Below are 27,892 nucleotides of genomic sequence, written 5' to 3'. Positions count from 1 at the left end.
TGCTCTGAAAATTTTGGGGGGTCTCAGTTTGCTCCTCCGTAAAATATGGGCTTGTTTTTTGGAGCGTTTCTGGAACACGCTCTAAGCAAGACACTGTGGTGCCTGGAAGCGGATGTCGATCCTGTGCTAGAGCTTTTCGGCGGAGGACAGGAGACCTGAGGAAGCAGGAAAGTGGGATTTCTTTCCAAAGGGCTTGTGACTAGGCGCGCCACACCACAAGAGGCTCGTAGCTGCTCGGCCTCCACGCGAAACCCCGCCCCCCCGCTCTCCGGGCCCCGCCCCGCGGCGCGGGGGGCGGGACTTTGACTCGGGGGCGGTCCGCACGCGATCCCCGCCTCTCTCCCCGCCTCCTTCCCCTCCCCGGGCCCCGCCCAGCGGCGCGGAGGGCCGGGCTCCGGCAAGGGGGGCGGTGGCCGCGGCGGTGACAGCCGGTCCCCGCCCCCGAGGCCGCCACGTCCCTCACGTACCACCCGGCCGAGCGGCGGAGCGGCGACCTGGCGCCCGGGGCTCCGGCTCCTCCGGCGCGGCTCGGCATGAGGCTAGCGCGGCTGCTTCGCGTAGCCACCTCGGCCGGCCCGGGCCCCGGGCTGCGCGCCGCCGGCCCTAGCGTCAGCCGCAGCCTCACCTCGGACTCGGGCTCCGGCCCGGCGCCCGAACGCGGCGTTCCCGGCCAAGTGGACTTCTACGCGCGCTTCTCGCCATCCCCGCTCTCCATGAAGCAGTTCCTGGACTTCGGTGAGTAGGGCCCGGGCTTCGGGCCTTCCTGCGCAACCCCAGCCGGGAGCTGCGGCCGCTAACCCGGGCCGGGCCCGGCCCGCGCGGGTGCCCTCTCGTCGCCGGCGCGCCCCCTTCCTCAACGTCTCTCCCGCGCTTCGGGCGCCTCCTCCGTCCCTCGCGGACGGATCCCTCTGCTCAGGTGCAGGCGTCCGCGCCCCCGAGAGATAACTGGGAGAGTGTGCCTTTTCCCCGTGTATTGTTGAAAAACAAGCCCGGGGCTCGAACCTCTTTTCAGCGCACGTGTGCACCTCCGCGCTCCCAGCCAGGCGCTTTCGGAAGAGCCCAGCCCGAGTGAGAGGCGAGTGTGCTGACACCTCCGGGAGTCACGTTCAGATTCTGCAGAGTGCTGATGAATGCTCAGTTTTGCATATGATGATTACATAAAAGTGGCATGCTGATAGGGGAAGCAGGTTCTGACTGGCCCGGTGTTTCATAGAATGTTTTCCTTGCCACTGGCTTAAGTTTCCACCAACCGTACAGTTCATTTCGTCAACAAGAGTCCGCAGCACGTGTAAAGTGCGTGGGTACAGTATGCTATGGGGTTTGTTTACCAAAGTGACTCTCCGCTTTCCTCTTTCTCAGATGAGTGCTTCCTGGTTTTCTCTAGAAAAGATGCAGAGGAATTGCAAAGTCAGGCATTTAACTTTGACTTCTCATAGTGGGGCGCTTAGGTGAAATGGAAAGACTAATCAAGTCAAAATTTCGACTAGACAAGAGTTATCTTCTGCATTGTGAGTCGGTTTGGTCACCAACGGATCACTAGTGGCTTGAAAGATAGCAGCGTAGTTAGCCACTTAAACTTGTGGTTTACAGTGTCGATTTTGTTTGGTTCAAAGCTCTTGGTTTTTGTTTTTACCTTAAAATGACTGTAGTGTTATTAAGACGGTGAATTTGACCTCTTTCCCAAGTATGCCATTAAACTTCCGCAAGAAAATATTTTCTTTTAATACGATTATTCCTATTGACAATCTAGTTTTTGCTATGGTTGTCTCTTGCTAAAAGAGCAAATCAGTGAGTTTAAAATGCATCACTGAAATAACATGACTTTTTAGTTTAACTTTAAATGGAACTGCTTGCCAAATGCGATTCTACAACTGTTCTGCTTAGCATCTTGAGTAGGAGTGGAGGAAGAAGCAGATTGCTTTCCAGGAATCAGACAATTGAATAGAACCTACTGGGGGAGAAGCTTGAAGATGATCGCAGAGGAGGCATTGGCAGCTTTTGCTTTCTGTTGCCCGAAAGACTACTCTTCATTTACTCTTTGCTTATGGCAATTAGTATAGTGGTTCTACCTGGACTCAATGAATCTTCTCATGAACATGTCAGAATTTCCACTGCTTATCAGACAGGTTTTTCTTATAAACCTAAAGTTAGGAAACAAGTTTTTAAAATGATAGCAACAGGTTATATAGGATAGGCTTTTTACAGGTCCTAGGTTAATCAGACTGTGTCTTGCTCAGACTTGCCTAGGTTGTCTTAGTTCTAAGATGGGAGATGTGAATAATGGAGACAGGAAAGTAACCTCACTGATGCTCTACAGTGTGATTGGAAGGTGGTTCAGAATGTCACACAGCCCTAGAGACTGGACTGTCTTGTCCCTTGCTCCTCTTCTTGCCTTGTCATTGTGGTGATGGTATCACTTGCCAAATAACTCTGCGTTTCTCTCTGCCTTCTGGCTTCCACTTACTGCTATTCACACTGTATTTGGTTTCAGGATCTGTGAATGCTTGTGAAAAGACCTCATTTATGTTTCTGCGGCAAGAGTTGCCTGTGAGATTGGCAAATATAATGAAAGAAATAAGTCTTCTTCCGGATAATCTTCTCCGGACACCATCAGTTCAGTTGGTACAGAGCTGGTAAGATTCACTGTTCTTGTGTTTGCAATTTGAGTAGAGTTGTAGACTTTACCCAAAGTTAAAGCAAATACTTTTTTACTCTTCAGTGGTGTCTCAAGGTAGTAGCAGCATTCCTCCTCCTTTGGGTGTATCTGGGCTTGTCACCTCAATCCTGGACTGTACTACATTTTGGTTTTGAAAAAACAATCAGAAATGCACAGAAATACAGACACTGTAATTAAGATTCATATTATTAAATCTCCAAGGATGTTATTTTATAATGTAATAAAAATATCTACCATAAATTGATAGCTAGAGATTTATATACTTTACCTTTAATCCCTTCAATAACCCTGCCCAGTGGGCATCCATTTTACAGATGAAGAAATGGAGGTACCTACAGATTAAGTCCTTTGCCTAAGGCAAAAATATTCATGGGATTCAAACTCAGATTTGTTTGTTTCTACTGCTGTATGTTGAAGTCAGATTAATAAAATGTGTTAAAGGATGTAAATATTTTTTATAAACTGAATTTATCTTATTGAAGTATATCTTTATAAGTCACAAAAGTTAAAATATTTATTCTACCATTTAAAACCAATTAGTTATTAGAATTGTGTAGAAACTATGATCTCTCTTCTAAAAATGACAGTAGAGCTATTAAGGGTGTGTATGCAGATGTGGCCACTTGTATACAGCCTTTCTTGTTAATGTTATTAAAAGTGTTATTCTGTTAACCACTATACATTTCAAACAAAAGAGTTTGCCAGAGTTGTCGTAAATGGAAAAATTTAGTTGCAAGGCATTTCCCAATTATGATTTATGGAGATCCTAGCTTTCCTGTTGTAAGCAATATAATTATGGGAGAAGCTGATATAATGTCAACTTTGTAAAATAAGTGAAAGAAACAATGACTGCTCCATAATTGATAATCAGATACTTTCCAGTCCAAAAATGGAATAGTTAGAAATGTGGTTTAAGTAAGAGGCATTTGTTTAGGAACTCTGATGCAATTTTCTATGGAGGTTTATTCCTTTTAAAAAAAAATCGTTAAAAGTAGAATATGTTACATTTTTAAAATATCTGTGCCTAACACATTGTAGATGTTGACAATTTAATGCCAAAAACTCTTCTTCTGTTCACTGGTGCTGAATTGAATCTTGAAGCCAGAGTTTTAGGTGAAGTAGAAAAGAATAGCTTTATTGCTTTGCCAGGCAATGGAGGATACAGCAGGATCTTGCCCTGAAAAACTGTGTGTCCCAACCCAGGGATGTTTGGTGAGGAGTTTTATAGCAGTGGTTCAGGAAGAGCTTGCTGATAATGATCAGGGTACGTGCAGGCCTTTAATCTGGCCTCAGGTGGTCTCCTGATGTGCTTCTTGAGATTATCAAACCTTCTGGGATGAAAAATGCTAATATCTTTCTTTTGTTGGGCGTTTTAGTGCCGTGAAAGAATTCAGAGATGTCTATCTCTTGAAGGGAAACCAGACTGACTCCAGGTGTGCAGTGTTGTCTCTTGGCTGCTTCTCCCTTGTCTCTGCATCCTCTCTCTTCCCTGATTAGCACCTGTTTGAACCTGCCCTTTGGACCTCAAGGAAGGTCATGGAGACTGGCGTCTATTCCCTACAAATATGAAATTGGAGACATGGAAAGGCTTCTGTGCCCAGGAGCACCCCAGTGTCCTGCTTGATTTCAGTATCTTCTGAATTAAAGCATAATTGTTCTTGCCAATGAAGAGTAAGGGTTAAGTCACAACAGTAGACTCAGAATCACTAGACTTTGGAATGCCTTGGCATGCAGTAGGGCATACTGTTTGTCAGAAACAACTTTCCAAACCAACATGGGGATTTGCAGATTTTTAAAACACTTGCACTGCCCCTGGACACCTACTAAAATATGGCAGCTAAAGATCCGGCCAAAGGAGACGTTACACTGAAGAAGGTCATTGAATGATAGGTGTTTTGGCTCTGGCCCTGCACTGCCATTGTCCTCTGCTGCATGACCTTCAGAGAGGCATTTGACTTTCCTCATTTTGCTCCTTTACCAGGTGATTTGCTCCATCATATTTTTAGGTAAATTAAAAACGAGCATTTTCATGGCTTTTGTGTTTTCGTTCAGTTGTTTAGAAGAACCATGTGTTAGATTGTAGACTTTCAATAAGCATCTGCTGACTGGACATAACATCTAAAATTAAGGTTTTAAAACAGACATTTAAGTTAGATTCTTAGACCAAGGTAAGCTGGCCTCCACATTTTACTGAGACTAAGACAAGTTAAGTCATTTGCCCAAGATCACATAATTGTTGGTGACAGACTCAGTTCCCATGACCATCAGTATATTTATACTGTGATGGACAGTGGTAATTTTAAGAAATGTAAAAACTACTTCGAGTAGAGAACTTTAAAAAAAAGTAGGAAATTCTCAAATCAAATTTAACCTACGTTTTTAGGAGAAAATGTACCTTCTAATTACTGTCAGGGACTTTGCTTGAATGTGCGTGGGTATACAAATCCCACTTCAACCATAATTTGCTAAAAGTTAGTTAACAGTAAAGAAATGTTTAAAATGCCTCTTGATCATTCTCACAATATTGGACTTTCAAAATGTAAAAGAACAGTCTTACAAGGGGTTGATTTACATTTTAGGTATATCCAGAGTCTTCAAGAGCTTCTTGAGTTTAAGGACAAAAGTGCTGAAGATGCTAAAACGATTTATGAGTAAGTACAGTTGTTTTGCCTTATTTGAACATCATATAAAACAACCTCATCTACTCTTTGAACATCATATAAAAATGTAAATGTATTGCTATTGGATCATTTTAGGGAAATTGATTAACTTTTGGTTTTTCACTACTTTAGAACATATGATGGTATATGTGTCTGTCACAGTCCATACAGGCCAGCCAGGTAACATAAATTCAGAAATTGGACTGGGCATAAGAAAAACTTCACGTTTCTCTTCACTCTAGTGTAAAGAAAGATGCAGTTCAAATGTGGTGATCAGGGGAGATCTTGATGTGGTCTCAGGGCCGCTTGGATGGTAGGAGACTGGTGAAGACTTGGTGATGAGTGCTTGCTTCTAAAGGACAGCCTCTCAGCTCTACTGAACATTGCCCAGCAGAAACACTGCCCAGATCACGTGATATGTGTGTGTGTGTTGAGGGGGCGGGTATAAGAAAAACTGCAAGTCTAGTTATTTTTGTTTTTTAAGTTAGATTTCCTAATTTTGAAAGATTGGAAACTAAACTTTCAACAAACACTGAAGGCCTACAAGACAGAAACTTGGCTGTAGTTTATGAACTGTGGTCTACGAGACAATGTAAGTAATGTGACCTATTAATAGTCAACATACCAGGACTAATAAGCCTCATAATCCCCTAAGGCAAGTTACCTGCTTTTTCCAGTGAATGTTGCTCAGAACTTAAGACTGTCCCTGTTGTTGTCCTCCAAGTCCATTACACATTTTTTTTTTTTTACTGTCTTTAAAGGTAGTAGCAACATTTCACTTTTTAAACATGATTTTGGTTTGAAAATAACAAGAATTTGCGTAGGTATGCAGCAAAATTTACACAGCTGATGTCGTTTACTCTTTAAAATGACTACTGAAATAATACTGTCTGTGCAAAAAGAGATACTGTCTGTGCACAAAAAGTCTTAAAATAGCGTTAGGGTTACATGGACAGTGAAAGGATTTAGACCCATCCAGTCTAACTTAAAAGTAAACCTTATGCAGAAAAACCTTCGGAAAATAGTCATTCAGAGCTGAATTTTTAAAAAATAACTTGAGCAGCCAGGCAAAATAACACTATTTTGGTTTTGACAAAAAAAGAGAGATGTGAAATAAATGATTAAGAAGTAACTAGAAATGATGAATTGTTTTTGAGGAGTTTGTTGTTTGTATTTTGGATACACAGTTTGGTTTTGAAACTAATCATAAACTAGGAATTCCAAAAATATTTTGAGCAATGAGAGCATCATTGGAATAGGTTAATAGTAGTCAAGGTGATGACTCTGAAGACTTTGAATGAGGAAGCAGTCATTTGGAAGTGTGCGTTCTGATGGCTATATTGCAAGGTAGATTTCGTTACTTCACAACTAAGACTTCTTTCCTCTTTTATTTACTTCTTTAAATTAGCCATGTAGTTCAGTTCACTTTAGTCGCTGGGTTATGTCTGACTCTTTGTGACTCCATGGACTGCAGCACACCAGGCTTCCCTGTTTATCACCAACTCTCAGAGCTTGCTCAAACTCAACGTCCATTGAGTCAGTGATGCCATCTAACCATCTTATCCTCTGTCGTCCCCTTCTCTTCCTGCCTTCAATCTTTCCCAGCATCAGGGTCTTTTCCAGTGAGTTATTTCTTTGCATCAGGTGGCCAAAGTATTGGAGCTTCAGCTTTAGCATCAGTCCTTCCAAAGAATAGTCAGGACTGATTTCCTTTAGGATGGACTGGCTGGATCTCCTTGCAGTCCAAGGGACTCTCAAGAGTCTTCTCCAACACCACAGTTCAAAAGCATCAGTTCTTCAGCACTCAGCTTTCTTTATGGTCCAGGCCTCACATCCATACATGACCACTGGAAAACCATAGCCTTGACTAGATGGATGTCTGTTGGCAAAGCCATGCAGTAGTGTCTTCAAGTGACAGAAATAGAAATGCTGGATAGCTTGAAGATTTTTCTCTGAACACGCATTCACCTTTTCCTCTCCCATTTTTTTAAACTCATAGAATGGAATTAGAATTCCTTTCTACTTTTCTAAGTGGCCCTTTCTCTCTTGAACCTGGGGAATGGTTCCAAAACAAACAGCCCTTATTGGCTCATTCATCTTCATTCCTTACAGAGCATGTGTTCCCTGGAAGCAAGTGCTCTGTCTTCTCTTATGCTGACTGTGCCTGGATCCCATCCTCATAGCGGGTATTGAAATAATCTTAGTTGATGATAGTTAAAGAAAACCCTTCACATTTGTAGGATTGTGTTTTGTGGCAGCCCTTACTTTTAGGAGTTACAAGAAAATAATTACATTTCACAAGTTTTTTTTTTGTTTCGGAGTTTCTTAACATCCCCGTGGAAAAGAAATGCAAAAAAGCAAAATGGCTGTCTGGGGAGGCCTTACAAATAGCTGTGAAAAGACGAGAAGTGAAAAGCAAAGAAGAAAAGGAAAGATGTAAGCATCTGAATGCAGAGCTCCAAAGAATAGCAAGGAGAGATAAGAAAGCCTTCCTCAGTGATCAATGCAAAGAAATAGGGGAAAAACAACAGAATGGGAAAGACTAGAGATCTCTTCAAAAAAATTAGAGATACCAAGGGAACATTTCATGCAAAGATGGTCTCGATAAAAGACAGAAATGGTATGGACCTAACAGAAGCAGAAGATATTAAGAAGAGGTGGCAAGAATACACAGAAGAAGTGTACAAAAAAGAGTATCATGACCAAGATAATCACGATGGTGTGATTACTCACCTAGAGCCAGACATCCTGGAATGTGAAGTCAAGTGGGCCTTAGGAAGCATCACTATGAACGAAGCTAGTGGAGGTGATGGAATTCCAGTTGAGCTCTTTCAAATCCTGAAAGATGATGCTGTGAAAGTGCTGCACTCAATATGCCAGCAAATTTGGAAAACTCAGCAGTGGCCACAGGACTGAAAAAGGTCAGTTTTCATTCCAATCCCAAAGAAAGGCAATGCCAAAGAATGCTCAAACTACCGCACAATTGTACTCATCTCACACGCTGGTAAAGTAATGCTCAAATTTCTCCAAGCCAGGCTTCAGCAATACGTGAACCGTGAACTTCCAGATGTTCAAGCTGGATTTAGAAAAGGCAGAGGAACCAGAGATTAAATTGTCAACATCCGCTGGATCATGGAAAAAGCAAGCAAGTTCCAGAAAAACATCTATTTCTGCTTTATTGACTATGCCAAAGCCTTTGACTGTGGATCACAATAAACTGGAAAATTCTGAAAGAAATGGGAATACCAGACCATCTGACCTTTCTTTTGAGAAACCTATATGCAGGTCAGGAAGCAACAGTTAGAACTGGACATGGAACAACAGACTGGTTCCAAATAGGAAAAGGAGTACGTCAGGGCTGTATGTTGTCACCCTGCTTATTTAACTTCTATGCAGAGTACATCATGAGAAACGCTGGGCTGGAAAACGCACAAGCTGGAATCAAGATTGCTGGGAGAAATATCAATCACCTCAGATATGCAGATGACACCACCCTTATGGCAGAAAGTGAAGAGGAACTAAAAAGCCTCATGATGAAAGTGAAAGAGGAGAGTGAAAAAATTGGCTTATAGCTCAACATTCAGAAAACGAAGATCATGGCATCTGGTGCCATCACTTCATGGGAAATAGATGGGGAAACAGTGGAAACAGTGTTAGACTTTATTTTTTGGGCTCCATAATCACTGCAGATGGTGATGCAGCCATGAAATTAAAAGACACTTACTCCTTGGAAGGAAAGTTATGACCAACCTAGATAGTATATTGAAAAGCAGAGGGATTGCTTTGCCAACAAAGTTCCGTCTACTCAAGGCTATGGTTTTTCCTGTGGTCATGTATGGATGTGAGAGTTGGACTGTGAAGAAAGCTGAGCGCCAAAGAATCGATGCTTTTGAACTGTGGTGTTGGAGAAGACTCTTGAGAGTCCCTTGGACTGCAAGGAGATCCAACCAGTCCATCCAAAAGGAGATCAGTCCTGGGTGTTCATTGGAAGGACTGATGCTGAAGCTGAAACTCCAGTACTTTGGCCACGTCATGGGAAGAGTTGACTCATTGGAAAAGACCCTGATGCTGGGAGGGATTGGGGGCAGGAAGAGAAGGGAACGACAGAGGATGGATGGTTTGGATGGCGTTACCGACTCGATGGACAGTTTGAGTGAACTCTGGGAGTTGATGATGGACAGGGAGGCCTGGCGTGCTGTGATTCGTGGGGTCACAAAGAATCGGACACGACTGAGCAACTGAACTGAAAACATCTCTATAGAGATGGTATATTTTATGATCTGAAATATACTTAAATAAGTGTAAGAAAACATGCCTTGATGCTTCATTTACTGAATTAGGCGTTTCTTGTCTAGTATAATTGGCTATATTTAGATTTTAGTATCACATTCACTTGCCAAAATATTTGGCTGTTTTGACAGACAGATTTGTTTAGCTTTACAGACACTGTGATACGGATCAGGAACCGACACAATGACGTGATACCCACAATGGCTGAAGGTGTGGTTGAATACAAGGAAAGCTTCGGGGTGGATCCTGTCACCAGCCAGAATGTTCAGTATTTTTTGGATCGTTTCTACATGAGTCGAATTTCAATTAGAATGTTACTTAATCAGCACTGTAAGTGTCTGGAAGTCAAGAGAAGAAGCTAAATAATCTGTGTTGGTATATTTTACATTTATTTAGAAAACTTCCTTTTAGGGAGAACATTTAATTTTACTTTTTTTTTTTTTGTATTAAGGAAAGCAAATAGACTGCCATTGAAAGGCGGGTTTTAAATTTATGTTTAACGTTATGTAAAATGTTTATGTTTTAAGGAAAATACTTGTCCTACTGTTTGGTACCAATTAGAGAAACAGTATTCAAATCCAGACAGCGGCATTATGTATTTTAGCTTATTTTATTTGTTTTTTAATTTTTTATAGCTTTATTATTTGGTGGAAAAGGCAAAGGAAGCCTATCTCATCGAAAACACGTTGGAAGTATAAATCCAAACTGCAATGTGGTTGAAGTTATTAAAGGTAAATACATTTCTCCTTTCAGAAAGAATGCCAAAATCAAAATTGTTGAGTGTTTTTTCTTGCTATTAAAGCAGTTATTTGAATCATGAGATAAAATGATATAACCCATGCATGGGTTTGAAAATGGCTTTATAATGCTAATTGTGTACTACGTATAGGATGAATGTTTTGTTGATACCATGATGATGTTATGAGGGTATCTGTTTGACTTCAAAGTATTTCCTTATTCCCTCCTTTCTAATTCCCTATATTGAAGCCATAATTCATAATAGTTTGGCTTGTATCTTGCCACAGCTTTTTCTGTTTGTACCGTGTATGCTTGTGCACACACGTAATTGTTGGTCTTACGTTGCTGATTTTGGAACATGGGATACTTTGTGTATGTTTTCCTGTAAATTTACAAACATCGTGCCATGTGTAGTACATGTGGATATACACCAGGTTTTTGAATGACTGTTGGGGATGTATCAGAATGTATTAATCCATACTCCTATTGATGCATATTTCTGTTGTTTCTATCACCAACAGTATTCAGTAGACATCCTTATATATGTGCTGACTTTTGCCAGTATTTTAGAAGGCAGGATTTCTAGAATTAAAAATATTTAAAATGCATTTAAAATTTTATAACTCCAAAAATGTATCAAACAATGAATGAAAGTGAGTATTCCCTAAACCCTTACCAACTCTAAATTTTCGTTACATGTATTGTAAATATTTTATTCAATCTGCTGGTTTTCTTTTTACTTTGTTTATGGTGTCTTTTCCCATATAGATATTTGAAAAATTTTTTGTAATCATATCTGTCACTTTTTGCTTTATATGGCCTTAGGCTTTGTCATGTCATACTTTAAAAAGACCTCCCCAAACTAAGATTATTAAAGTATATTTTTTTCTATAGAAAGCTTTAAAATTTCATTTGTCTATATATTATTGCCATCTTCATGAAGCAAAAGTAAATTTATTTAATTACTTTTTTGTTTTGATTCACACTAGATGGCTATGAAAATGCTAGGCGTCTGTGTGATTTGTATTATATTAACTCTCCTGAACTAGAACTTGAAGAACTAAATGGTAAGCCTGATGCCTTTTCCTTAATGATTAGTGTTATGATTATCTGAGAAGGAATGATAAGTTAGATTTGTTTTAATATAAAACAACTTCTTTATTGGATATGAAAGCTGAGGGAGAAAAATCATGTTAAAAATATATGTATTTATGTGTATGTATATATGTATATTTTTTAATTTAGTTGGATTTTTTCTGAAAGACATTTTACCTTTTTCTTTCCCATTTTCATTATTTTAATTGGTAATATTGATTCTTTGCATATTTTTTATTTCCTGGTTAGTCACAGAAAAAAGTGATTCTTCTCTGGTGGCTCAGATGGTAAAGAATCTGCCTGCAATGCAGGAGACCCCGGTTTGATCCCTGGGTCGGGAAGACCCGTTGGAGAAGGGAATGGCTTACCCACTCCAGTAGTCTTGCCTGGAGAATTCCATGGACAGAGGAGCCTGAGCCTGGTGGGCTACAGTCCATGGGGGTCGCAAAGAGTCGGATACGACTGAGCGACTAATGCTTTCAGGAAAATTACATCTGACTTTTATATGTATTTCACTAATGTAAGGTTTACCCTTTAAGATTTCTACTTCCTAGTTGTAAACCAAATTTTTATTATCGAGGAAGTAAAAAGACTGGAGATGTAAAAGAAGAAAGAAAGATGTCCATCTGTTTGAGACTCTGATTATCTCTGATGGTCTTCTTTTGGACACAGAAGGTTTAGATGCCTCGCAAGGAGATTGATGAGTCTCTCTCTGTTTTCCCTGGAGGTAGGGTAGTTTGATAGAGGGAGACATTACCTCAGTTAGAATGACCCTGTAAGAAGAATAAAATTAAATAGGCTTCTGCTGAGTTGTATTCTGGACCTTAGAGTGGGAGGGCAGTGGAAGAAGTTGCCGCATTGAAAATAGAGTTGCCTGGTTTTTCTAAAGCCATAATAGTACATTCAGTGAATAAGAACCACAAGGCACAAGTGATAGTTTGGGAACCTGAACTGCTGTGGGCAGTTTCCAGATGTACCATCTGTGTTTCCAAGAGCCAGTTTATTCATTGGAGAGTCCAGCTTATTGGCTGAATGAGAATTCTGAGGTATGGCGACTCTTATACTCCTTTACTGAAAGTTCTGCTGTGCTTATTATCTGTTCTCTACCCCCAACTGGGCTCCTATTACATGTTTGAATGTATAATTAGTGGCCCTTGATAAGTCAATGCTAGCTCAAAGTTTTTATTTGAATCTATATGCACAGAAATGCCCAGAATAAAACAAAGCATCCCACCTGGGTGAAACAATTAAAAAATGGCTTTTTAAATGAAAGAATGTATTTATGTGAGTTGGACCATGGAATTTAAAGACTTTAACACTCCTTTTTGGAAGGAAAAAATTCTGACCGTAAGACTGTCTTAAACAGACTCAACCATCATAGACAAGAATGGGAAGATGGGTTGGTAGATGGTTATGCAGGATTGCAAGAGTGACTGCAGGGCTCATGTTGTCACAGGCAGGGATAAACTGTGTGAGCCCAGCATTCAAACACAGATAAAGTGAAAAACTGGTGTAGCCCTTCTCCCCCCAGTAGTACCATCCTCCATAGTAAATGTTTTCTTTTCAGCACTACACAATATATTCTTTAAAATGCTTTAAGCACATCTCTCTGTACTTTCATATTTTTCTCTTCTGCTCTGTAGCAAAATCACCAGGACAGCCAATACAAGTGGTTTATGTACCATCCCATCTCTATCACATGGTGTTTGAACTTTTCAAGGTTTGTAACATAGTATTACATCACCTTTATCAGTCCTTTCCTAAGGTTAGGAATCTGCTTTGAAAGTTTAAATACTTTACCAGGTTTTCCTCAGTTTCATTAAAAGATATCCTTTGGTGTTTCATGGCACATCAGTGGAGATAAGCTGTTGGTCAACACTGATGCCCTCAGTGTAGTGGTAAGCTCAGACCTGGGGCTCAGGAAGACCTGGATTTGAATTCCAGTTCTGCCACCTAAGATGTGTGTGACCTTGTGCAAGTCCCTCAACCCCAAGCCTCAGTTTCCTCCTCTGTCAAACAAGGACAATATTATTACCCAGGTTGCTATGAAGATTGAGAATAACATCCTAAATGTCTTATACAATGGCAGCACATTATAGGTGCTTGATACAGTTTTATTTGTATTTTTACAAAGCGAAATGTTTAGAAGAAGATTCTCCACCCCTAAAGGACCACAGTCCCACTGCCATATGCGTTGTGTGCATTTTTGTGGAGAAAGTCACTTACATTGACTTATGTGACTTCTGCTGTTACATTTGCTCTTTACAACAAATTTTGAAAACTAAATACAATTGTGCTCGTAATGTTGAGAGTAAATTTTTTTCTCAGCAGCATACCAAAGACAGTTGCGGGTAAACAGGAAAGTGTGTGATGAGGAGTATGGGTCCATGTGGCTGAAAATATTACCCCACATTAAGCCTGTAGCCTCTCTCAGTGTGGTTACCTTGTCTTCAGCCAGGAGCAGGTGGAAGAGAGATGAGGTGGCTTTCAGCCTGATCATGAAAAAAGAAAAATACACTGAAACATAGAAAAACGAGCTGACTGTCTTAGAACAACAAAGACTGAAAAATGTTCTTGGTTCTAAGACAGCAAGAATGTATCTCATATCGTACAAAAATCTTTCTACCGAAGTGGTTAAATGAATAAACGATTTGCACTTAAAGGATTAAAAGTAATTTTTTTCTTGAAATTTCAGTCACCTAAAGATCTCGTTCCCTATGATGCTTAATAAAAGAAATATTACCATATTATGTAACAGACTTTATATTGTATCAGTAATAATGGCTGAAACCTGATCTTAAACAGCCTTCGGTAGAGATGACAGAACGTCTTCCTCTGGGGACTCTGTCCCAGGGCTACACACTCCAAGTGCAGTCCAGCCTTTTGCCTTTTAAACTGTGTGTAGTCTTAGCAGTTCCTGCTTCAACGCTATATGTCATGTTATTGCTTAGTGCTTATGCTCTGTTGACATTGTGTACCGTTGTATCCTGTAGAAATCGGTCAAAACTGTTTTACTGTGTAAATAAATATTCCAGTTTCCAATTAGTAGTAAATTAATTTATTTCTACATCATCATAAGACTTGCTATTAGTACTAAATGAAAAAAATCGCTTTTCCTTAAAGCAATTTATGACAATTAAAATGGTTCTTTAAAATAGAGATGAGACTGTTTTCAAAAATAAACTTTGCCCATTATCTACCAAATTATAAAAATATTTGGGTAGAATTTTCTGCTTTCATATAAAGCTAGTTAAAAATGTTGAGATTCTGATTTTAGAAAATATGCAGAACTTAGTTGGGATTCTTACCTACCAAGTCCTCCAAAACTGACATTTTTTAGAAGTAGTCCTTTAAATTGAGTTATGAATTATGATTCTTAGGCATGTTTTCATTAAATTTAAAAAAAATCAAGGAGTGCATATATACTTGAAAATTATACTTTGTTTCTCTCTTTCTTTAAAGTTGTGTTTTTAACGTAACCCTTATGTATTTCAGAATGCAATGAGAGCAACGATGGAGCATCACGCTGACAAAGGTGTTTATCCGCCTATTCAGGTCCATGTCACACTGGGTAAAGAGGATTTGACTGTGAAGGTAAGTGCTGTTTTTTTAGGTTTTTAAAACTAATGTACAGACATGTACATGTTTTCCAGAAGACGTAATTTATTCTTAGGAGAAAGAAACCCTCTTCCTGCTAGATAATATGCACATTGTTTCATTTATCTGACAGGTTATGAAATTTTCCCTTGAGTCTGTTTCTGTTCTGACCCTTCATCCAGATGATTCAGGTTAAAGTAAACCCTGGAGACAGACAGTTTTGCAGAATCATGTCTGTCCAGTTTGATATCTACTTTGATAAGTAAAATTTAAAATATTTGGGTATTTTACAGTATTATGTAGATAGGACATAATTTCTCCTTTTTAAACAATGTTTTTAAATCTGCTTTTAAGTGTTTCATTTGATTTTCCTAACAGCTCTTCAGTAAGGGGCAAAGGTAATTTTATTCTCAATTTTACAGAAATTAGACAGAGTGATTAACTCATTATTCAATAGCCAATAAGTGACACAGGACAGGATGCCAGTCCTTTGAGCCCTGTTAAGTTTCTGAGTCATGTCCAGCTCTTAGTGATGCCATGGACTCCTGCACGCCAGGCTCCTTTGTCCTCCATTATCTCCCTGAGTTTGCTCAAATTCATGTTCATGGACCCTAGTCCCAGGCCATTTCTACTACATTTTTCTTAGATAGCTCAGTTCCTTAGAGTATGATGATGTTTCTCTTTTTTAAATAATCATTTTAAATTTTGTATCGAACTAATAAATGCAGAGAGATGAAAAGGAAATGTGTCAGTTCCTTGCCGCTTGTAGGTCACTACTCAGAGACAGGCTTTTTGTTATTTCATATTGCTGTAGTTGAAAGACATTTTCTAATAGTGCTGTTTATGAAATTAAAATTTTTTAGACAGCAAATATTGGCTTTTGGTTATGGTAGCTGAGGAGTTAGCTCTCTTAGAGCATCTCCCCTCTCAGTTGCCTAGCCTCAGTTGCCATTTTCCCAGTATTTAAGTTCATACGTGGAATTCCAAACTAGAAGTAATCATCTTTCAGAGACTTTGAAGGTATCTAGTGTTCTTTTTTTAAAATACACAAGTCAGTGGTTTTTAGTGTGTTCACAAGATTGTGTAACCATACCACTGTTTAATTTCAGAACATTTTCCTCACTCCCAAGAGCAAAACCAGTGCTCTTTAACAGTCGCTCCTCACTGCTCCCTCTCCCCACCCTTTGGCAACCACTAATCCATTTTCTGTGTACGGAGTTCCCTGTTTTGGACCCTTCATAAAAATTCAGTCATACAATAAGTAGTCTTTTGTGACTGACTTCTTTCACTCAATATAATGTTATAGCATGTATCCATTCATTTTTTTTGTTATTATAAATAATGCTGCCATTTGTGTATAAGTGAACATTGGTTTTCGGGTCTCTTATGTATATACCTAAAATCTGAATTGTCTATAGGTAACTGTTTAACTTCTTAGGAATACCAAACTGATTTAAAAAGTGACTGTACCATTTTACATTTCCATCAGTAATGAATGAAGGTAGCAATATTTCCACATCCTTACCAACATTAGTTATTGTCAGTCTTTTTGATTATAGCCGTTCTATTAGATTATCAGTTCAGTTGCTCAGTTGTGTCCAGCTTTTTGCGACCCCATGAATCACAGCATGCCAGGCCTCCTTGTCCATCACCAACTCCCGGAGTTCACTCAGACTTGGCGTCCATCAAGTCAGTGATGCCATCCAGCCATCTCATCCTCTGTCAATCCCCTTTTCCTCCTGCCCCCAATCCCTCCCAGCATCAGAGTCTTTTCCAATGAGTCAACTCTTTGCATGAGGTGGCCAAAGTACTGGAGTTTCAGCTTCAGCATCTTTCCCTCCAAAGAAATCCCAGGACTGATCTCCTTCAGAATGGACTGGTTGGATCTCCTTGCAGTCCAAGGGACTCTCAAGAGTCTTCTCCAACACCACAGTTCAAAAGCATCAGTTCTTCGGCCATTCTGATTCTAGTATCTCATGGTATTTTTTTTTAAGTGTCAATTAAGATCCTTTGCTCAGTTTTTAAGTAGGTTGTCTTTTTATTGTTGAATTGTAAGAGTTTTCTCCATTTGTTTATTTTCTCTTGTTGATACTAGTCCCTGATGAGATATATGATTTGCCAGTGTCCTCTCATTCTGTGGCTTACCTTTTCACTTTCTTGAGTGTTCTTTGAAACACAAAGGTTTTAATTTTGAAGAATTTCAATTCTTCAATTAAATTATTGAAGAATTATTCTGTTTTTTTTTTTCATTTATTGCTTGTGCTTTTAATGTCACATGTAGGAAGCCATTGCCTAATTCAAAAGTCACAATAATATATGCCTTTGTTTCTAAGAGTTTTAAAGTTTCAGTTCTTACATTTAGGTCTTTGATCCATTTTGAGTTAATTTTTGTAAATGATTTGAAATAGGGAATCCAGTTTCATTCTTTCGCCTGTAGATAATCTGGTTTTCTCAGTACCATTTGTAAAAAGACTATTTTTTCTCATTTGAATTTTCCTGTCATCATTGTCAAAATTTAATTGCTTATAAATTTATATGTTTATTTCTGGATTCTCAATTCTATTCCATTGGTCTGCATATCTCGCTTTAGGAACATTTTGATTATTATTTCTTGGTTGTAAATTTTGAAATTGACAAATGTGATTCCTCAAACTTTGTTGTTCTATTTCAACTTTTTTTGGCTATTGTGGGTTCCACGCATTTTCATAAGAATTGTAGGTATCTCTGGTCAGTTTCTGCAAAAAAACATCAGCTTGAGTTTTTATGGGGATCAAATTCTTTGTTTAAATCAAGTAAGTCTTCCAGTTCATGAACAACAGGATGTCTTTACAGTAATTTAAATCTTTTTTTTTTCAAAAAAGTTTTCCGATTTTCAGTGCACAAATCTTACACTTCATCTATTAAGTTTGTTCTTAGATATTTCATTCTTTTTGGGGCTTTTAAAGTGGAATTGTTTTCTTAATTTAATTTTTGGATTATATATTGCCAGTATATAAGACTATAAGTGATTTTTGTGTATTGATCTTGTGTCTTGCAACCTTGCCAAAGTCATTTATAAGTTCTTATAATATTTTTTGTGACCGCCTTAGGATTTTCTCTACTCGAGATTATGTCATCTGCAAATGGAGATAATTTTACTTCTTCCTTTCCAATCTGATTTTTTTTTCTTTGCCTAATTGGTGTGGCTAGAACCTCTAGTACAATGCTGAATAGAACTGGTATCTTTTTCTTTTGCTGATCTTAGGAGAACTTTTAGTCATTTTTTTCTTCTTCCATGTTTATTTTTGTTGTTCAGTCACTAAATCATGTCCAACTCTTTGATATAATGAGCTATTTTTTTATTATGCTATTAAAAACAAACATTTACTTATTCAACTGAATTCATTAAGTAGTTGATCTGGGCTTAGTAACCCTCTCAATTACTTATTTATTCCCTGGCTTTTGGCACATTTTAGACACCACCCTTATAGCAGAAAATGAAGAATAACTAAAGAGCCGCTTGATGAAAGTGAAAGAGGAGAGTGATATAGTTGGCTTAAAACTCAGCATTCAGAAAACAAAGATCATGGGCATCTGGTCCCATCACTTCAAGGCAAATAGATGGGGAAACAATGGAAACAGTGAGAGACTTTAATTTTTGGGGCTCCAAAATCACTGCAGATGGTGACTGCAACCATGAAATTAAGACACTTGCTCCTGGAAAGAAAAGCTGTGACCAACCTAGACAGGATATTGAGAAGCAGAGACATTACTTTGCCAACAAAGGTCCGTCTAGTCAAAGTTATGGTTTTTCCAGAAGTCATGTATAGATGTGCGAGTTGGGACCATAAAGAAAGCTGAGTGCTGAAGAATTGATGCTTTTGAACAGTTGGAGAAGACTGTTGAGAGTCCCTTGGACAGCAAGGAGATCCAACCAGTCCATCCTAAAGGAAATCAATCCTGAATATTCCTTGGAAGGACTGATGCTGAAGCTGAAACTCCGATACTTTGGCCACCTGACACGAAGAGCTGATTCACTGGAAAAGACCCTAATGCTGGGAAAGATTGAAGGCAAAAAGGGAAGCAGACGACAGAGGATGAGATGGTTGGATGGCATCACCGACTTGATGGACATGAGTTTGAGTAAACTCCGGGAGTTGGTGATGGACAGGAAAGCCTGGTGTATTGCAGTCCATGGGGCACAAAGAGTAGCACTGAGCGACTGAACTGAACTGATGCATACAACTAGGGCTTCCCAGTGGCACTAGTACAAAGAACTTGCCTGCCAGTGCAGGAGACTAAGAGACTCCCATTTGATCCCTGGGCAGGGAGGATCCCCTGGAGGAGGAAATGGCAACCCGCTCCTGTATTCTTGCCTGGAAAATTCCATGGACAGAGGAGCCTGGATGGCTACAGTCCATGAGGTCACAAAGAGTTGGATGCGACTGAACGACTAAACATACAGCACATACATACAAGTTAAGTTTTCTTCTTTAAAAGTGAAAGCTTTCAGTCTTTCATCATTAAGTGTGATATCAGCTGTTCATCAGGTTTGAGAAAGCTTACTTTCATTCCTAGTTTGTTAAGTATATATCATGAAACTGGCTTCCCTGACTCAGTGGTAAAGAGTCCGCCTGCCAGTGCAGGAGATGAGTTTGATCCGTGGGCCAGGAAGATCTCCTGGATGAGGAAATGGTAACCCACTCCAATATTCTTGCTGGGAAATACCATGGACAGAGGAGCCTGGTGGGCTACAATCCATGGGGTCACAAAAGAGTCAGGCAGGACTTAGTAACTAAACAACAACTATAGCAGTATCATGAGAGGATGTTGGATTTTATCAGGTGCCTTCTCTGGGTAGGTTGAGATGATTATGTGGTGTTTGTTCTGAAGTCTACCAGTTGGTGTATTAGAACGATTGATTTTTGTGTGTTGAACCAACTGTGCATTTTGGGGATAGGTATTGAGGATTTTTGCATCGATATTCATAAGGGATATTTATCAGTATGTAGTTTCTTGTGGTATCTTTGTCTGCTTTTGATATTAGATAATCCTGGCCTTGAATAAGTTGAGACGTGCTCCTTCCTTGTCTGTATTTTAGAAGGTTTTGAAGGATTTGTATTGATTCTTTAAATGTTTGGTAGAATCCACCAGTGAAGCCATTTGGGCCTGTTCTTTTCTTTGTGAAAAGAGTTTTGATTACCAGTTCAATCTCTTTGTTATACATCTATTCGGATTTTCTATTTCTTTCTGAGTTACTTTCTGTAGTTTGTCTAAGAATTTGTCTATTTCACCTAGGTTTTCTTATTTATTGGTATACAGTTGTTCATGGTTTTCCATCATAATCCCTTTTATTTCCTGTAATTTTGGTGGTAGTTGTTGTTGAGTTGCCAAATCATCCAACTCTTCATGACTCCATGGACTGCAGCATGCCAGGCTTCCTTGTCCCTTATCATCTCCTGGAGTATGCCATGTCCATGTCCATTGAGTCAATGATGCCATCCAACTATCTCATCCTCTGTTACCCTCTTCTCCTCCTGCCTTCAATATTTTCCAGCATCAGGGTCTTTTCCAAGTCAGCTGTTCACATCAGGTGGCCAAAGAGTTGGAGCTTCAGCTTCAGTATCAGTCCTTCCAATGAATATTCAAGGTTGATTTCCTTTAAAATTGACTGGTTTGATCTCCATGCTTTCCAAGGGACTCTGAAGAGTCTTCTCCAGCACCACAATTCAAAAGCATCAATTTGTCAGTACTCTACCTTCTTTATTGTCCAGCTTTCACATCCATATATGACTACTGGAAAGACCATAGCCTTGACTCTACGGACCTTTGTCAGCAAAGTGATATCTTTGCTTTTTAACACAATCAAGGTTTCTTATAGCTTTCCTGTTTGGAAGGAATCATCTTATAATTTCATGGCTACAGTCACCATCCACAGTGAATTTAGAGTGCAAGAAGAGGAAATCAGTCACTGCTTCCACCGTTTCCCCTTCTATTTGCCTTCAAGTGATGGGACCAGATGCCATGATCTTCAGTTCAGTTCAGTCGCTTAGTCGTGTCTGACTCTCTGTGACCCCATGGATTGCAGCACGCCATGCCTCTCTGTCCATCACCAACTCCCAGAGTTTACATAAACTCATGCCCATTGAGTCTGTGATGCCATCCAACCATCTCATCCTCTGTCATCCCCTTCTCCTCCTGCCTTCAGTCTTTCCCAGCATCAGGATCTTTTCAAATGAGTCAGCTCTTCGCATCAGGAGGCCAAAGTAGTGGAGTTTCAGCTTCAACATCAGTCCTTCCAGTGAATATTCAGGACTGATTTCCTTTAGGGTGGACTGATTGGATCTCCTTGCAGTCCAAGGGACTCTCAAGAGTCTTCTCCAATACCACAGTCACACGCATGGGATCTTCTGAGGGAGGCCATGATCTTAGATTTATTTATTTATTTATTTTTAGGTTTTTTTCTTCTTTTTTTTAGATTTTCTTAATATTGAGTTTTAAGCTGGCTTTTTCAGTCTCCTCCTTTACCCTCATTTAGAGACTTTAGTTCTTCTTTGCTTTCTGCTATTAGAGTGGTATCATCTGCATATCTGAGGTTGTTGATATTTCTCTTGGCAATCTTGATTCCAGTTTGTAACTCATCCAGCCCAGGGTTTTGCATAATATGCTGTGTGTATAAGTTAAGCAAACAGGGTACAGTAAACAGCTTTGTGATACTCCTTTCTCAGTCCTGAACCAGTCAGTTGTTCCATCTCTGGTTCTAACTTACGCTTTTTGACCTATATACAGGTTTCTCAAGAGACAGGTAAGGTTGTCTGGTATTCTTATCTCTTTAAGAGTTTTCCACAGTTTATTATGATCCACACAGTCAATGAAACATAGGTAGATGTTTTTCTGGAATTGCCTTGCTTTTTCTATGATGCAGCGAATGTTTGATCTCTGGTTCCTCTGCCTTTTCTAAACCCAGCTTGAACATCTGGAAGTGCTCGTTTCATGTAATGCTGAAGCCTAGCTTGGTGGATTTTGAGCATAACCTTACTCGTATGGGAAGCTTCTTTGGTGGCTCAGATGGTAAATAATCTGCCTGCAATGCAGGAGACCCAGGTTTGCTCCTAGGTCAGGAAAATCCCCTGGAGAAGGGCATGGCAACCACTCCAGTATTCTTGCCTAGAGAATTCCATGGACAGAGGAGCCTGACGGCTACAATCCATGGGGTCTCAAAGAGTCGGACATGACTGAGCAACTAACACACACTTACTAGCATGGGAGATGAGTGCAATTGTCTGGTGTTTGAACATTTTTTAGTACTGCCCTTCTTGAGGCTTAGGATGAGCATTGACCTTTTCCAGCCCTGTGGCCACTCTTGGTTTTTCCAAATTTGCTGACATACTGAGTACAGCAGTCTAATAGCGTCATCATTTAGGATTTTAAATAGCTGTGCTGGAATTCCGTCGCGTTCACTAACTTTATTGGCAGCAGCGCCTCCATAAGGCCCACTTGGCTTCACACTCCAGAATGTCTGACTCTGAGTGAGAGACTGCACTGTTGTGGTTATCCGGATCATTAAGAACTTTTCTGTGCAGTTGTTTTGTGTATTCCTTCCATCTTTTCTTGATCTCTTCTGCTTCTACTAGGTTGTTACAGTTTCTGTCCTTTACTGTGCTCATCTTTGGATGAAATGTTCCTTTGATCTTTCCAGTTTTCTTGAGGTCTCAAGCCTTACCCTTTCTGTTGTTTTCCTCTGTTTCTTTGCATTGTTCATTGAAGCAGGCCCTCTCGTCTCTCCTTGCTGCTCTCTGGAACTCTGCATTTAGTTGGGTGTGCCTTTCCCTTCCTTCCTTGTTTTTGCTTTTCTCCGTTCCTCAGCTATTTGTTCAGCCTCCTGAGACAGACACTTTGCCTCCTGGCGTTTCTTTTTATTTGGAAAGTTTTGTTTGCTGCCTCCTGTAGGTTGGTAGTACTAGCCCCAGTTTCATTCCCGATTTTGCAGATTTGAGTCTTGTGGCTCAGATGGTAACAAATCTGCCTGCAATGCAGAAGACCTGGGTTCAGTCCCTAGGTCAGGAAGATCCCCTGGAGAAGGGCATGGCAACCCACTCCAGTATTCTTGCCTGGAGAATCCCATGGACAGAGGAACCTGGTGGACCTATAGTCCATGAGGTCGCACAGAGTCATATACAACTGAGCAACTAACACACACACATACACACCCTTATTTTTGATTAGCTGAACTAAAATTTTGTCCATTTTGTTAATGTTTTCAAAATGCCCCCTTTTGTTTCACTGAATTTTTCTCTGTTGTTGTTCTCTTGATATTATTAATTTCACCTTTATTATTTTCTTCCTTTTGTCTGCTTTGTAGTTTGCTCTTTTTAGTATCTTAAGTTGGAAGTTTAAGTTAATGATTTGAGTCCTTTTACAGCTATAAATTTCCATTTAGCACTGTGTTTTGTCTATCCCATAAATTTTTTATGTTGTGTTTTTATTCATCTCAAGTTATTTTCTGGTTTCCTTGTGACTCCTTCTTGATGAGCTCATTGATTGTTTAGGAGTGTGTGTTTAATTTCCACACTATGTGTCAGTGCTCCGCATTTTGTTTTGTTATTGATTTCCAGTTTCATTTCATTGTGGCAGAAATATAGCCTGTATGAATTCAGTCCTTTTACATTTACTAAACCTTATTTAATGGCTTAACATATGGTTTATCCTGGAGAATATTCCATGTGTACTTGAGAAAAATGTGTATTGTTGTTGGGTGGAGTGTTCTATACATAGCTATTAGGCTGAGTTGGTATAGTGTTGTTCAGATCTTCTGTTTCCTTGCTTATCTTCTGTTTGGCACACCCATAATTTAAAGTGGGGTAGCGACATATCCAACTATTAGTGTTGAACTGTCTACTTCTCCCTATAATTCTGTCAATTTTTGCTTTGCGTATTTTGGAGCTCAGTTGTTAAGTGTATGCATGTTTATAATTTTATGTTTTCTCATTGTATTGATCTCTTGTCCCTGTAAAATGTCTTTCCTTATTTTTTCAACAATTTTTGTCTTCAGGTATATTCTGTCTGATAACCATCTCAACTCTCTTTTGATTTCTGGTTTCATGGTGTCTATTTTTGCGTATTTTTCCTTTGAACTTTTTTGTGTCATTGAATCTAAAGTCTGTCTCTTGTAAACATCATATGGTTTAATCATCTTTTAATCCATCCTGCCAATGTCCTCCTTTTAAAAGTTCAAGTAACATACATTTAACATAATTATTGTTAATCTAGAATTTACGTTTTGCCATTTTCTCCTTTTTTGTTGACATATCTCATGTCTTTTTTCATCCTTTATTTCACCATTACTGCTACTCTTTTTGGTTAGAATAGTATTTCTCCAGTTCAGTTCAGTCGCTCAGTCTTGTCTGACTCTTTGCGACCCCATGAATCATAATATGCCAGGCCTCCCTGTCCATCACAAACTCCCAGAGTTCACTTAAACTCATGTCCATCGAGTCGGTGATGCCATCCAGCCATCTCGTCCTCTGTTGTCCCCTTCTCCTCCTGCCCCCAATCCCTCCCAGCATCAGAGTCTTTTCCAATGAGTCAACTCTTTGCATCAGGTGGCCAAAGTACTGGAGTTTCAGCTTTAGCGTCATCCTTCCAATGAACACCCAGGACTGATCTCCTTCAGAATGGACTGGTTGGATCTTCTTGCAGTCCAAGGGACTCTCAAGAGTCTTCTCCAACACCACAGTTCAAAAGCATCAATTCTTTGGTGCTCAGCTTTCTTCACAGTCCAACTCTCACATCCATACATGACCACTGGAAAAGACATAGCCTTGACTAGACGGACCTTTGTTGGCAAACTAATGTCTCTGCTTTTCAATATGCTATCTAGGTTGGTCATAACTTTCCTTCCAAGGAGTAACCGTCGTTTAATTTCATGGCTGCAGTCACCATCTGCAGTGATTTTGGAGCCCAAAAAATAAAGTCTGACACTGTTTCCCCATCTATTTCCCATGAAGTGATGGGACGAGATGCCATGATCTTCGTTTTCTGAATGTTGAGCTTAAAGCCAACTTTTTCACTCTCCTCTTTCACTTTCATCAAGAGGCTAATTTAGTTCCTCTTCACTTTCTGCCATAAGGGTGGTGTCATCTGCATATCCAAGGTTATTGATATTTCTCCCGGCAATCTTGATTCCAGCTTGTGCTTCTTCTAGCCCAGCGTTTCTCATGATGTACTCTGCATATAAGTTAAATAAGCAGGGTGACAATATACAGCCTTGACGTATTCCTTTTCCTATTTGGAACCAGTCTGTTGTTCCATGTCCAGTTCTAACTGTTGCTTCCTGACCTGCATGTAGGTTTCTCAAGAGGCACGTCAGGTGGTCTGATAGTCCCATCTCTTTCAGAATTTTCCACAGTTTATTGTGATCCACACAGTCAGAGGCTTTGGCATAGTCAATAAAGCAGAAATAGATGTTTTTCTGGAACTTGCTTGCTTTTTCCATGATCCAGCGGATGTTGGCAATTTAATCTCTGGTTCCTCTGCCTTTTCTAAAACCAGCTTGAACATCTGGAAGTTCACAGTTCATATATTGCTGAAGCCTGGCTTGGAGAATTTTGAGCATTACTTTACTAGCGTGTGAGATGAGTGCAATTGTGCAATAGTTTGAGCATTCTTTGGCCTTGCCTTCCTTTGGGATTAGAATGAAAACTTACCTTTTCCAATATTTCCTAGTATATCATTTTAATTTCCTCTTGTTTTGTAATTATATTTGAGTTATTTTCTTAGTACTTATCCTGAGATTATAATTAACATGTTAATTTATAAATTTGTTCAGATTATATACTAACTTAATTTCAATAGTATACGCAGACTTTGATCCTAGATAGGTCTGTCCCCTCACCGTCCCCATCACTGGGTTGCTGTCATCATATAAGATATGTCATTATACATTGTATGCTCATCTACACAGGTTTATAATTATTGCCCTATAGAATTTATCTTTTAATTGATACTGGAGAAAAAAGTTATGAACAAAAAAATACACTTAAACTATTCTTTATATTTATTTATGTGGTTACCTTTCCTGCTCCTTATTTATTCATGTGGATTTGATTTACTGTCTAGTATTATTTCATTTTAGGCTGAAGGACTCCCTTTAGCATTTCTTGATGGGAGAGTTCTATCAATGATAAACTTTCAGTTTTTGCTTATCTGGGAATGTCTCAATTTATCCTTCATTTTTGAAGGATAATTTTACTGGCTCTGGAATTTTTGTTTGATAGGCTTTTTCTTTCTATATTCATTTCTTTGAATATGTTAATCCTTCTACTCCACTGTCTTGAAGGAAGCATTACTATGAACAAAGTTAGTGGAGATGATGGAACTCCAGCTGAGCCATTTCAAATCCTAAAAGGTGGTGCTGTTAGAGTGCAGCACTCGATATGCCAGCAAATTTGGGAGACTTAGCAGTGGCCACAGGACTGGAAAAGGTCAGTTTTCATTCCAATCCCAAAGAAAGGCAATGCCAAAGAATGCTCAAAACTACCGCACAATTGCACTCATCTCACATGCTAGTAAAGTAATGCTCAAAATCACTGCAGACAGTGACTGCAGCCATGAAATTTTAAAGACCCTTGCTCCTTGGAAGGACTGTTACAAATCTAAACCGCATATTAAAAAGCAGAGACACCACTTTGCCAACAAAGGTCCATATGGTCAAAGCTATGGTTTTTTGAGTAGTCATTATGGATGTGAGAGTTGGACCATAAAGAAGGCTGAGTGCTGAAGGATTCATGCTTTTGAATTGTGGTGCCAGAGAAGACTGTTGAGAGTCCCTTGAAAAGCAAGGAGATCAAACCAGTTAATCCTAAAGAAAATCAAGCCTGAATATTCATTAGAAGGACTGATGCTGAATCTGAAGCTCCCATACTTTGGCCACTTGACACAAAGAGAGGACTCATTGTAAAAGACCCTCATGCTGGGAAAGATTGAGGACAGGAGGAGAAGGAGGCAACAGAGGATGAGATGATTGGATGTTATCACTGACTCAGTGGACATGAGTTTGAGCAAATTCCGGGAGATGGTGGAGGCTAGGGAAGCCTCGCATGCTGCAGTCCATAGGGTTGCAAAGAGCTGGACACGACTTAGTGACTGACAGCAACAGCATTGTTAATCCTACTGCCTTTTGGTCTTCCTGGTTTCTGATCAGAAACCAGCTGTTCCTCTTATTTGGATATTTTGTATGTGAGAGTCACTTTTCTTGTGCTTTTAAGATTCTTTCTTCTTGGCTTTTGACTGATTGTAATCTGTCCAGGTGCTGATCTGTCTCATTGAGTTTGTTATACTTGGAGTTTGAAGAGCTTCATCTTTTTCATCAAAATTAGGAAGTTTTATTTATCATTTCTTCAAATATTATTTTTGTTCCTTTCTCTTTTTGCTCCTGGAATTCTCAATATGTGCGTGTCTGTACATTTGATGGAGTCCCGCAGGTCTTTTATACTTTGTTCATTTTCTTTCTTTTGTATTTTTTCTGTTTTTCAGACAGGATTTCACTTGAGCTATTTCACTATTGAAGAGTCTACATTCTATGTGTTTAAATCTGCTGTTGAGCTCTCCTAGTGATTTTTTTTCAGTTGTAATTACGGCATTTCTCAACTCCAGAATTTCTATTTCATTCTGTCATATAATTTCTATATTTATATGCTGTTATTTATTTAGTGAGGCATCATCCTCATAATTATTTAGAAATGATTTCTTTTAGTTTTGTGAACATATTTAAAATAGCTGATTTAAAGTTTTTGTTTAGAAAATATGAGTTTCCTCAAGTTTAGTCTCTATTGATTTCTTTTTCACCCCTGTGATA

General features: G+C 39.4%; 1 protein-coding gene across 2 annotated transcripts in view; it reads left to right on the top strand.

Annotated features, from left to right (window-relative positions):
• The first annotated feature begins 452 nt into the window (after positions 1-452).
• PDK1 (pyruvate dehydrogenase kinase 1) overlaps positions 453-27,892 on the top strand; it is a 46,478-nt gene continuing 19,038 nt past the window's right edge. Inside the window, exons 1-9 of one of the 2 annotated variants that reach the window (XM_042243717.1) lie at positions 453-735; positions 2,492-2,633; positions 4,054-4,110; positions 5,257-5,328; positions 9,773-9,957; positions 10,263-10,358; positions 11,355-11,432; positions 13,104-13,180; positions 14,956-15,054. In XM_042243717.1, the coding sequence (XP_042099651.1) occupies positions 534-735; positions 2,492-2,633; positions 4,054-4,110; positions 5,257-5,328; positions 9,773-9,957; positions 10,263-10,358; positions 11,355-11,432; positions 13,104-13,180; positions 14,956-15,054 (1,008 nt within the window). In that variant the 5' untranslated portion in view covers positions 453-533. The remainder of the gene's footprint in view (positions 736-2,491; positions 2,634-4,053; positions 4,111-5,256; positions 5,329-9,772; positions 9,958-10,262; positions 10,359-11,354; positions 11,433-13,103; positions 13,181-14,955; positions 15,055-27,892) is intronic. The other variant, XM_004004588.5, reaches the window with a different exon arrangement.

Source organism: Ovis aries, chromosome 2, assembly GCF_016772045.2.
Source record: "Ovis aries strain OAR_USU_Benz2616 breed Rambouillet chromosome 2, ARS-UI_Ramb_v3.0, whole genome shotgun sequence".
Classification (NCBI taxonomy): domain Eukaryota; kingdom Metazoa; phylum Chordata; class Mammalia; order Artiodactyla; family Bovidae; genus Ovis; species Ovis aries.
Note: the sequence above shows the minus strand (reverse complement) of the source record. Positions and strands in the feature narration are given on the sequence as shown.